Genomic DNA, 12,760 nt, shown 5'->3' with positions numbered 1-12,760 from the left:
TTCCCTGCACATAATGATTTAGGCAGTGTTCTCAGAAAGTGATCAGGCCGAGGCAGGTGGATCATAAGGTCAGGAGTTCAAGACCAGCCCAGCCAAGATGGTGAAACCCCATCTCTACTAAAAATACAAAAATTAGCTGGGTGTGGTGGCAGGTGCCTGTAATCCCAGCTACTTGGGAGGCTGAGGCAGGGAATTGCTTGAACCCGGGAGGTGGAGGTTACAGTGAGCCGAGATAACACCACTGCACTCCAGCCTGGGCAACAAAGCAAGACTCCATATGAAAAAAAAAAAAAGGAAGTGATCAAGTCAATGAGTAGGGTCATCCCTTACAGAGTGAGAGTAGTGTGGGAGATGAAGGAGTTAGGCAATAATGGGAGTGTAAAACTAATATGCTAGTAAGTAGCCAGGTATTCCGTCTGGAACAAAGTACTATTTTAGGAAAGGCCAGGGAAGAGAAAAGGCAAGAGGAAAGGGCAAGGAGTAACGTGCATGCGGCAGCAGGGTTTGTGCTTGCAGAGCTGTAGGCATATAATTTCACAAGGAACAGTTAAAATCCTGACTTTGGACGAAAAAAGAAACTAATTTAGAAGTAGCATTATACTGGCCAATACTTAAATATGGGACTTATACTATGGGCACAGGACAAGGGAAGACGGTTAAAAAGGAGGCAGTGTGAGGATATGGGAAGAAAGCAGACTTATGTCTGTATAATATATGCTATGAAATTTATCAAATTGAATGTCCCATGAGTTATATTTCCAGGCATATGCTCAACAACCCTACATATCAGGAGATATGAGAAAAAATGTTCCTACAATATAATCCTGAAGAAAAAATTTGATAACAGCCATGAAGAGGAGATGGATGAATTTATTTTGTACACACACAAAAAGACAACATAAAACCTTACTGATAGTACAACAATGTTAAGGAGACTTGGGGTGCAGAAGAAGAAACCCTAGCAAAATAGGCAAATATTAGTCTGAAAAAACTAAGAAAGCAGGAAAGTGTTGTCAAGGTTTAAATACATGTTCATGGAGACACAGTATATATGGAAGTAATCTGGGATATCAAAAACATAACATGGGAGCAGACCTGTAAAGGAGTCATTTTTCTATGTGACTGAAGTCAAACTTTTACCAGTTTAAAACAGGATGTTATAAATCTAAAGTGTTTTCTGTAATTGCAATGGTAACCACAAAGAATGTATAGAAGACACACACAATGGAAATAAAAGTATGTCAAGACAAAAGAATCAACTAAATAAACACAAATGCAGTAACGGATATGAAGAACAAAAAAACTAAGAGATATAGGAAACATTCAGCAAAATGGCAAGAGTGAGTCCTTCTCTATCAGTAATTACATTAAGTGTAAGTGGCTTAAACTCCACAATCAGAAGATAGAGACTGGCTGAATGAATTTTAAAAACAGGCTCCAACTACATGCTATCCACAAAACATTCATTTTTATTTGAAGGACACACACAGGCTGAATTGAAAGGGTGAAAAAAGATATCCCTTATAAATGGTAACAGAAAGACATCAGAGGTGGCTAAACTGGTATCAGTCAAAATAGACTTTATGTCAAAACTGGTACAAGAGACAAAGGGCATTATGTAATAATTAAAGGGTTAATTCACTAGGAATATATACCAATTACAGTTATGTATGCACCTAATATTAGAGATCCTTAATATATGAAGCAAGAGAAACATAACTAAAGGGAGAAAAGTTCCACAGTAATAATAAAAGATTTCAACAGACCACTTTTATAAATAGGACAGACAGAAAAAAAGTAAGTAAATAGGCAACCTAAACTATACGTTAAATTGGACCTAACCTACATATGCACAACACATCACCCAAAAACAGCACAAAAGAATTTTTTCAGAACTTCACATGGAACATTCTTCAAAAGAAATATTTAAAAATAAAACTTTTTAACACTTCTTTTTTTTTGAGGCTGAGTCTCGCTCTGTTACCCAAGCTGGAAGGCAGTGGCATGATCTTGGTTCACTGCAACCTCTGCCTCCCAGGTTCAAGCGATTCTCCTGATTCAGCCTCCCGAGTAGCTGGGACTACAGGCACGCACCACCACACCCAGCTAATTTTTGTATTTTTAGTAGAGACGCGGTTTTGCCATGTTGGCCAGGCTGGTCTCAAACTGCTCACCTCATTTATCACATTTTAAAGACTGAAATCATAAAGCGTAACTTATCCCTTCATAATAAAAGTAGAGATCAACAGCAGAAAAAAAATTAGAATATCAACAAATACGTGGAAACAACATATTCCTAAACAGTCAATATGTCAAATTGGAAATCTCAAGGGAAATGATAAAATATCTCAAAACAAAGGAAAATGAAAATAGAACATACCAAAATTTATGTATGCAGAGAAAACAGTGCTAAGATAGAAAATTGTTAGATATAAATGATTCTGTTAAAATAGAAGATCTCCAGTGGAACAGAATAGGGAACCCAGAAATACAGCCACAGATCTCCAATGGAATGGAATAGGAAACCCAGAAATACAGCCACATACCTACAACCAACTGATCTTTGACAAAGTCAACAAGAACAATTGAGATAAGACATTCTATTCAATAAAGGGTGCTGGAAAAACTGGCTAGCCATATATAGAAGAATGAAACGGGACCCCTATCTCTCATCATACACAAAAATTAATTCAAGATGAATATAGACTTAAACGTAAGACCTCAGGCTACAAAAATCCTAGAAGAAAACTTATGAAAAACACTTCTGGATAAAATATAATTTTTTAAAAAAAATTTATTCCTCATTCCCTAAGCATGATGGGAAAAAATATATAGGTTTTATAAACATCAGTTGAGAAGTCCTTGAAGTGCATGAAATGGGCTATATGTATAATAAAGTAAGATTTGAAAATAATAATTCAGTATAACATGATGGACTTGAAAGTAGACAGGAGAATAATTACAATATAGCACTTGTTCCAAAAAAACAAAAAAGTGTGATTTAAAGAAAATCCAGCAAGTTATATTTAGGAAACTGAAACTTACTACAGAAAAGCAATGTGTCTTATATAACAAGTATGACCAGGCTGGGCACAGTGGCTCACGTCTGTAATCCCAGCACTTTGTGAGGCCAAGACAGGCAGATCACCTGAGGTCAGGAGTTCAAGACCAGCCTGACCAATATGGAGAAACCCCACCTCTACTAAAAATATAAAATTAGCCAGGTGTGGTGGCACATGCCTTAATCCCAGCTACTCAGGAGGCTGAGGCAGGAGAACCGCTTGAACCTGAGAGATGGAGGTTGCAGTGAGGCGAGATCGCGCCATTATTCTCCAGCCTGGGCAACAAGAGTGAAAATCCGTCTCAAAAAACAACAAAACAAAACAAAAAAAAAACAAAGTATGACCAATTTCTTTCATAGTATTTCTACAATTAAGATAGTAACTATATTAAAAAAAATTCAAGGTATTAAAAAATTTCCAATGAAAAGAACTGTAATCAATTTAACATTTTTTTTTTTTTTTTGAGATGGAGTCTCGCTCTGTCACCCAGGCTGGAGTGCAGTGGCACAATCTCTGCTCACTGCAAGCTCCGCCTCCCGGGTTCACGCCATTCTCCTGCCTCAGCCTCCTGAGTAGCTGGGACTACATGTGCCCACCACCACACTCAGCTAATTTTTTGTATTTTTAGTAGAGACGGGGTTTCACCGTGTTAGCCAGGATGGTCTCCATCTCCTGACCTCGTGATCCACCACCCGCCTCAGCCTCCCAAAGTGCTGGGATTACAGGCGTGAGCCACCATGCCCAATCTCATTAACAAATTTAATAGTAGGAATTAAGTCAGGAGAAATGGCAGTAAGAGGAATAACTGAAACTGTCTTATTACAACACTATGGAGTTTGTGTAAGTTTTAGAGAAACTGCTGCTGAGGTATACCATCTGTACTAAAGAAAGAAATCTTGTAAAATATATAAAATGATATACATTCCCCAATACAACACTACCTCAAAAAGAAACATAAAACAAAGAAAACTGAGTATCCTCAAAAATATGGAACTGATTATTAAATAAATAAAAACAAAGTTCACTTATAATACATGAAAATGCACCAGATTAAAGTAGCGGTGACTTAAAACAAATTATGTGGACTTAAAAAATATAAGCTTTGGCCGGGCGTGGTGGCTCACACCTGTAATCCCAGCACTTTGGGAGGCTGAGGCGGGCAGATCACAGGGTCAGGGATAGGCCAAGCATACTGGCTCAAGCCTATAATATCAGCACTCTGGGATGCCAAGACCAGAGAATTCCTTGAGCCCATGAGTTCAAGAGCAGCCTGACTGACACAGTAAAACCCTGTCTCTACCTGGGCATGGTGGCATGCACCCATAAGTCCAGCTACTTGGGAGGCTGAGGTGGGAGGATTGCTTGAGCCCAGGAGACAGAGATTGCAGTGAGCTGTGATCACACCACTGCACTCTGGCCTGGGCAACAGGGCAAGAACCTGTTTTAAACAAACAAAAAAGCACATGGACAGAAAACAGGGAACTGGATATTTTAACTCTGCCATAAAGTTCTCTGCGAACTTCAGCTCTGGAACCACCACTGATGTACAAACAAGGCAGCAGAATATATATACAAAGGAGACAGTGAAAGGCCAGATGCAGTATTATGAAGCTTTTTATTTTTGAACCAACAAGGCTTCAGTCTCAAATAATGGAGGGGCTCCCAAGGAAGACAACAGAGAAAATACAAAAATGCACAAGGGCAAATCTGAACTTCTAGAAGGAAATCATACTCACCTAGGAAGACCAGGTTCCTATAGTTCTCCAGCATCACATCCTTGTACAAAGCTTTCTGCACAGGCTCCAGGCATTTCCACTCCTCCTGAGAGAATTCTATGGCTACATCCTTGAATGTCAAAGGTCCCTGAAATGAAAAACACATTTCAAAAAGAAGCAATATGAGAGCTCTTTTGTTTACATAAAATGAGGAGAGAACTATCACATCACTTTGAAGTGTGTGTTTTGACATATCTATAAAAGGCATCTGTAAGAAAGTTATTGGTCCCTAATTTTAGTTTGCTATAAAATACAATAGGAGACTATTATATTCTCTACATCAGTGTATATTTCTCTTTTTGTGGACAATACAAGAAATACACAAATAAGAAAAACACATGGTTATCCCTTAAAAAGTGTTAGATATTATGTTCCATACATCAACTGTGTCCAGGTGAGCTAGTATACGAGTAGTGTTTTTAGAGATGACAATGTCAATAGCGGCTTTAAAGGTCAGAAACTAAAAACTGTGATGACCAGAGCAACAGCAATGACTAAAGTTTTGGAACACTCCCCATGTGCTGGGCATTATTCCAAATGCTTTACGTGTTCTAATTCAAATAACAACATAATAGCCTGTGAGAGAGAGACTTGTTCCATGTTACTGTGTCACAGACACGCTAACAAACTTGCCTACGTCAACAACCTGAAAATGGCAGAGCAAGCATCTGAACCCAGATGTCTGAGAATTAGAGTTGAATCAAAACAATCAAACAGTTACATTATGGTTACAGAATATCCTAGTCTCACTGTGCTGCTATAACCAAATAAGACAGACTGGGTAATTTATGAACAATAGAAATATATTTCTCATTAATTCTGTAGGCTGGGAAATTCAAGATCAAGGTGCCAGCAGGACTGATGTCTGCTGAGGGATGATCCCTGCTTCCAAGAGGGTGTCTTCTTGCATTTTCTGGAGGGGAGGAACGCTGTGTCCCCACATGGCAGAAGGGACAGAAGGGCCAAAAGCAGTGAACTCCGTAGGATAAGCGTTTTGATATCTCATTGACCAGAACACCATGTCCCATTGATAAGGGCAGACCCCTCATGATCCAATCACCTACTAAAACCCAAACCTCATAATATTTGGAGATTGGGCATTGGAAATTAAGTTTCAAATGAATTGTGGAGGAGAGAAAAACACTCAGACCACAGTATTCCATCCTGCCCCACCAAAATTCATGTACTCCTCACATGCAAAATGCATTCCATCCCAAAGGCCCCCCAAAGTCTTAACTTTTTCTACTACCAATTCAAAAGTCTATAGTCTACAGCTGCATCTAACTATGATCTAAATCAGATATGGGTGAGACTCAAAAATGTGTTTCATCCTGAGGCAAACTGCTCTCCAGCTGTGAACCTGTGAAATCAAACGACTTAAGTGCTTCCAACATCCAATGGTGGCGTAGACACAGGTAAAATATTTCGACTCCAAAATGCAGAAACAGGAAAGAAGAGGTAGCCACTCCCATGTTAAGTCTGAAACTCAAATGGGGCACACATATTAAATCTTCAGGCTTGACAATAATCTTCTTTGACTCTATGTCCCACCTTCTAGACATCCTGGAGTAGGAGTTACGTCCCCAGTGTCCTGGGGATCCCTGCCCCATTAGTTTTGTTGGGATCACCCACATGAAAGTTCTCACTGGCTGTGGTTTCCCGAGCTGGGATCACATACTGGTGACTCTACAGTTCTGGGGTCTCAGGGGTGGTCCTGCTTCCAGGGCTCCCCTTGACATTGCCCTAATAAGGAGTCTCTAAGGTGTCTCTGCCTCCATGGCTAGGCTGAGAATTGCCCTAGTGGTGACTTCCTGTGGTAGCACTGAAAGGAACAGGATGAAAGGTTAGGGGCCACTGAGCAAAAAGATGACTGACATAAACCAGTGTCTGCAGTAACACAGAAAGACACGAGGGTGAAGATCTAGTACCACAGATATCTGCAGTACCAGAGTCTATCTACAATAATACAGAAAATAGGGGAGCTTCTGAGTAGAAAGCAGCAAACCTCTTCAATAGGGAGATGACAAGCAAACGCCCAGAGAAAAAGCATGGGAAGTCTCCAGAATCTAGGGTAGTTGATTGGAATGTCCTCCCTGAACAAAGCAGCCAACAAATCTGGGGAGGCAGCTGATTTTTCAAATGCTGAAGTCACAAAAGAAGACAATAAAACATACAAAGAAACAGGGAAATACGGTCTATAAAAAGAAACCAACTGAATCTCTACAAACCTACATGAAAGAAATGGCAATTTACATCTTGGCTTTGAAGAATTAAAAAGAAATGTGGGCCGGGCGTGATTGCTCACAACTGTAATCCCAGGACTTTCAGAGGGCCAGGCAGGAGGATCACTTCAGAGCAGGAATTCGAGACCAGCCTGGCCAACATTATGAAACCCCATCTCTACTAAAAATACAAAAATTAGCCAGGCATGGTGGCACATGCCTGTAATCCGAGGCTGAGGCATGAGAACCGCTTGAACGGGAGGTAGAGGTTGCAGTGAGCTGAGATCGCACCACTGCACTCCAGCCTGGGCAATAGGGTGTGACTCTGTCTCCAAAAATAAAGAAAATGCGAAGGTAGGGAGATCACCTGAGGTCAGGAGTTCAAGACCAGCCTGGCCAACATGGTGAAACCCCATCTCTACTAAAAATACAAAAATTAGCCAGGTGTGGTGGCACGTGCCTGTAGTCCCAGCTACTCAGGGAGACTGAGGCAAGAGAATTGCTTGAACCCAGGAGGCAGAGGTTGCAGTGAGTCGAGATCATGCCACTGCACTCCAGTCTGGGTGACAGAGCGAGACTCCATCTCAAAAAATAAATAATAAATAATTAAATAAAATAAAGAAAATGAAGAGAGTCTAACAGGCTCATGAAAAACCATCAAGCACCAAGAACATATGCATTCTGGGAGTCCAACAAATAATGTGAATATATCTAACATTACTGAACTTTACATAAGCAAACAAGCTTTAATGAAAATCGTAATAAAGATATTATCAAAGACTGACAAACTTGATTCTTTTTGGAAGACATGGTGACATAAAGACCTGCAACTGAAAAAATTCAGAGCCATTCAAACACAAAATATGTGGGAATTTTTTTTTTTTTTTTTTTTTGAGACGGAGTCTCGCTGTCGCCCAGGCAGGAGTGCAGTGGCACGATAGCTCACTGCAACCTCCACCTCCCAAGTTCAAGTGATTCTCCTGCCTCGGCCTCCCAAGTAGCTAATATTGGCTAATATTTGTATTTTCAGTAGAGATGGGGTTTCACCATGTTGGCCAGGCTGGTCTTGAACTCCTGACCTCAGGTGATCTGCCCACCTTGGCCTCCCAAAGTGCCTGGATTACAGGTGTGAGCCACCACACCTGGCCAATATGTGGAATTTAAATAATATGTGACTGTGTTGTGTAAAAAGAGAACCATAATAATTTTGGAAAGAAAATGGAGGGGTATGCCAATCTACTTGTGAACCTATTATATTATTTATAATCTAAAACTTTATAATCAAATATAATCTACAACAAGATATACAGAAAAATTCAAATTAAAGATTCAAGCAAACAAAATGTAAGCAACAAAACATTAGATCTAAAAAAAAACACAGTATTTTATAATCACACAGTGAGCCAGGCCTTCCAAAGAAAGATTAGTTATTTATTTTTGCTTTTCTGGTATAGCGTCCTAACAGAAGCAACCACTCTTTAAACTGTCCAACCTGAAGGAACCCTCAAACACCTGTGGTGAAGAGAGCATTGTGGCAGCCATGGTGAAAAATTATAAAAGATCCATATGTCTTCATTTAGAGATTGTTCCAAAGAGGATGCAAAACAAGCTAGTAGTGCTTATTAACATAAAAAGATGTACCTTTGAAAAACTGGCACAATGAAATTTCACAACAGAACATGTACTGAAGAATTGTTTTCTAAAATCTCATAATGACATGTAAATGCATCTTGACACCTCCCACTGACTCTTGCCACAGAACTTAACAACTGTAGCTCCCCACGGAAACATGAGGGATGATGGAGAAAGTGACAGGGAAAAGAAACTCGGGTTCCTTCAGGTTGGGTAATTGGAAGAGTAATTGCCTCTTTAGGATGGTGCATTTCCTATTTTCCTAGATCTGGCAAGATTCCCCACTATCCTAAGGTGCAATGGTGTCCTCATACACCAATGACACATGAGATTTCCCACCCAACAAAAAAAAAAAAAAAAAAACTTACTACTATGTTCTGTTTACATTTTGAGGCTATGGGGAAAATGAAAACCCTTTGTATTTCCATTTTCCAATTCCTTGGACTGTGAGGAGGTTTCATTATTTTGTGGAAATCAAACCAAAATAATTTTCATTCTTTGCTCAATTTTCCTTTACTGCATTCTAGGAGCCATTTCATATTCTGTAGTTAAATTTTTAAAATATATACGCCTTGATGTCCTTTTCTTAGGTTATAAATTTCTTTCTGTGTAAAACTAAAGCTGGGCACGGTGGCTCATGCCTGTAATCCCAGCACTTTGGGAGGCCAAGGCGGGTGGATCACCTGAGGCCGGAAGTTTGAGACCAGCCTGACCAACATGGAGAAACTCTGTCTCTACTAAAAATACAAAATTAGCCAGGCATGGTGGCGCATGCCTGTAGTCCCAGCTACTCAAGAGGCTTAGGCAGGAGAATCGCTTGAACCTGGGAGGCGGAGGCTGCAGTGAGCCATGACTGTGCCATTGCACTCCAGCCTGGGCAACAAGACGAAGCTCCGTCTCAAAAAAAAAAAAAAAAGCTAAAATGTTTCCTTGATGCCCATTTTTGTTTGCTGATAAATTACATTGTGTATATTTAAGGTATACAACATGGTATTATGGTATGGATAGTAAAAAAAAAAAAGTTATTAGAGTTTAACAAATTAACACACCCATCATCTCAGTTACTTTTTTTTTTTTTTTCCTCTGTTTTGGCCGGAACAGCTAAAATCTCACTTAGCATGAATTTCATATATAATAAAACATTATTTTCAGGCTGTGTGCGGTGGCTCACACTGTAATCCCAGCACTTTGGGAGGCTGAGGCAGGCGGATCATCCGAGATCAGGAGTTCGAGACCAGCCTGGCCAACATGATGAAACCCCCCCCACCATCTCCACTAAAAATACAAAAATTAGCCGGGCATGGTGGTGCACACCTATAATCCCAGCTATTGGGAGGCTGAGGCAAGAGAATCAGTTGAACCCGGGAGACAGAGGTTGCAGTGAGTCGAGATCACGCCATTGTAACCCAGCCCGGGTGACAAGAGCGAGACGCCATACAAAACAAAAAGCAAAAAACAAAACAAAATTATTTCCTATCATCCTCATGTTGTATTAACTTCTTAATGCCTAAACTGCATCTCTGCTTGAACTTTTACCAAAAAAAAAAATACATCATGTGATGTTTAAAATAAATATAATATTTAATAATTGGTGCAGTGAGAGAATTTGGCTCCATCTTCTCTGATAACAAATATTCAGCTCTTACATCTGAGCAAAATTATAACCTTAAAACTTAAAACAACTGCTGGTAAGAGTCCCCGCAGGAACACCGCAGTCTCTGTGAGATGGATATTCTGACCATGGCTAGAATCTGACATTCAGGTTGATTTCATATTTTTAAATCAATGATGGAAAAAAACACACTCTAATGTCTGTATCTAGTTTTCCATTCAATTCCCCGTCATTAAGGTGGTGCAGTTAGAAATAGTGACTCATTCATACAGCTTCAAATGTAGTATAAAATCAGGCAGAAAGATCTCCCCTTACAAGCCTCCTTTTCCATATATATATATATATTTTTTTTGAGGATGAAGTCTTGCTCTGTCACCCAGGCTGGGGTACAGTGGCACCATCTTGGCTCACTGCAACCTCCACCTCCAGGTTCAAGCTATTCTCCTGCCTTAGCCTCCTGAGTAGCTGGGATTACAGGCCCCTGCCACCATGACGGGCTAATTTTTGTATTTTCAGTAGAGACGAGGTTTCACCATGTTGGCCAGCTGGTCTCAAACTCCTGAGCTCAAGTGATCCACCCACCTCAGCCTCCTAAAGTGCTGAGATTACAGGCATGAGCCAAGGTGCCTGGCCCCTTCCGATAATTTACTAGGTATTTATGCACATTAATATGTGACTTCCACATGCAGCTTCTCTATTCCTGGTCTACAGAGAGCTGACAGTGCATCCAGATGTGGCCCCTAAACAATCCCTGCTGCTCAACAGCTCTGATACCACAGGGCCCACACCCCGTCTCCATCCATGTCTGGGTGTGAGCCCTTCCCAGGACCATGCCCAGTGCAGCCTCTTCCCAAGTTCATGTCACTGGGTCATGGTGAGATGGAATCTAAATAAGATGAGAGGAACTGAGGAAAGGCATGGATGAGCATGAGCAAATGTGTCAGGAAGGACGCTTCAGACTCAGAGAAGATTCGCAACTCCAACGCCCTGCAGTTCACAAAGGAAGGAGACAGAATGACCCACCAAGAATATCACTTCACCTGAGTAATATATCACTTTACCTGAGTAGCCATCACTGACTCCGTTTCTTTCCTCTTCTTCCTCTTCTGGGTTTCTTTCTCAGTCAATGTAATTATTCACACATCAAACCTGAAAGTAAAAAAATCTGTTGTTTAATGCTTGGAAACAACACATTCCTTTCTGTGTCACAACCATGCCCACAGGGAAGAACTCAGCATGTGGAGAGACAGCCTATTGCACCAGGGGGGATGCAAGAATAATAAATTCCTACACAAAGACCAAGTGAATCTTTCACCGTTTTCTTCAGCATTAGCTCCCCTCCGGGAGAGGCCCACACACAGGCTGCAGCAGTGCGTAGCTAGGCTGGACTGAGCTCCCATTCAGGGCATGGACCTATCCCTGATCAAACCCCATGCAGAGCACAGCCCCGCCCTCACCTCTGTGGGTCACAGGCTGAGCTCTGCCCTCGGAAATGGGGGACACAGAGGCTGGTAGCTCAATGCTGGATACAAATGAGAATCAATTTGGGGCTGGGAGCGGTGGCTCATGCCTGTAATCCCAGCACTTTGGGAGGTTGAGGCAGGTGGATACCTGAGGTCAGGAATTCGAGACCAGCCTGCCCAACATGGTGAAACACCCTCTCTACCAAAAATACAAAAATTAGCCAGGCATGGTGGCACACCTTAAATCCCAGTTACTTGGGAGGCTGAGGCAGGAGAATCCCTTGAACCTGGGAGGCGGAGGTTGCAGTGAGCCAAGATCAAGCCATTGCACTCCAGCCTGGGCGACAGAGAGAGAGGCTTTGTCTCCAAAAAAAAAAAAAAGTATCAACTTGGGTACCTTAAACATTACGGAGGCTGGGCCCCACCCTAACTATTGGAAGGAGAATCTCTATAAGGGGGAATGAACCATGTGTTACAAATGCCTTAGCACTCTAGTGTGAAGCGAGGGTTGAGTATATCTCAAAGGGGGCAAGACTACCACAGCCCCAGTCTCCCAGCTCTGATCTCCCCTTGGGGCCTTATTGTCACCAGTCTGTAGAAAGTGGAATGCAAAGGACCAGAAAGAAACACAGAGCAGAAAATATGGACCTGCTTTTATTGGCTTTTATTTGCAATCCTAGAATCAGATAACACCTCATTCTTAAAATGGAAGGAGTGTACTGTGAGCTAAGGGGAGGAGTTTGGCTTCATAAGCTGAAAGGGGCTGAATGGAGCAAAATCAGGAAACTGAAAGCAGGTTGGTTGTTTCGAAGTTACTTTTCTTTGGGTTGCCATTTTCCCCAGATCCTCAAAATGTAAAAAGGACATAGTAGTAAGTTTTGTTTAAATGAATGGGAAATCTCATGTGATGCTGGTGGGAGAGGGCACCTTTGCTGCTCGGGATGGGGGAAATCTTGCCAGACTACCTGCAACTGAGGGGCCAGAGAGTTCTAGG

At 41.3% G+C, this 12,760-nt stretch overlaps 1 protein-coding gene across 5 annotated transcripts in view; it reads right to left on the bottom strand.

The window, feature by feature from the left end:
• ZNF616 (zinc finger protein 616) overlaps positions 1–12,760 on the bottom strand; it is a 46,418-nt gene that overhangs the window by 4,695 nt on the left and 28,963 nt on the right. For all 5 annotated transcript variants that reach the window (XM_055238797.1, XM_055238796.2, XM_063615537.1 and 2 more), the window contains 2 exons: positions 11,365–11,452; positions 4,799–4,925 (listed from right to left, as the gene is read on the bottom strand). In XM_055238797.1, the coding sequence (XP_055094772.1) occupies positions 4,799–4,925; positions 11,365–11,376 (139 nt within the window). In that variant the 5' untranslated portion in view covers positions 11,377–11,452. The remainder of the gene's footprint in view (positions 1–4,798; positions 4,926–11,364; positions 11,453–12,760) is intronic.

The sequence above is a fragment of the Symphalangus syndactylus genome, chromosome 13 (genome assembly GCF_028878055.3).
Source record: "Symphalangus syndactylus isolate Jambi chromosome 13, NHGRI_mSymSyn1-v2.1_pri, whole genome shotgun sequence".
Classification (NCBI taxonomy): Eukaryota; Metazoa; Chordata; class Mammalia; order Primates; family Hylobatidae; genus Symphalangus; species Symphalangus syndactylus.
This window is presented reverse-complemented; position numbering and strand designations above follow the sequence as displayed.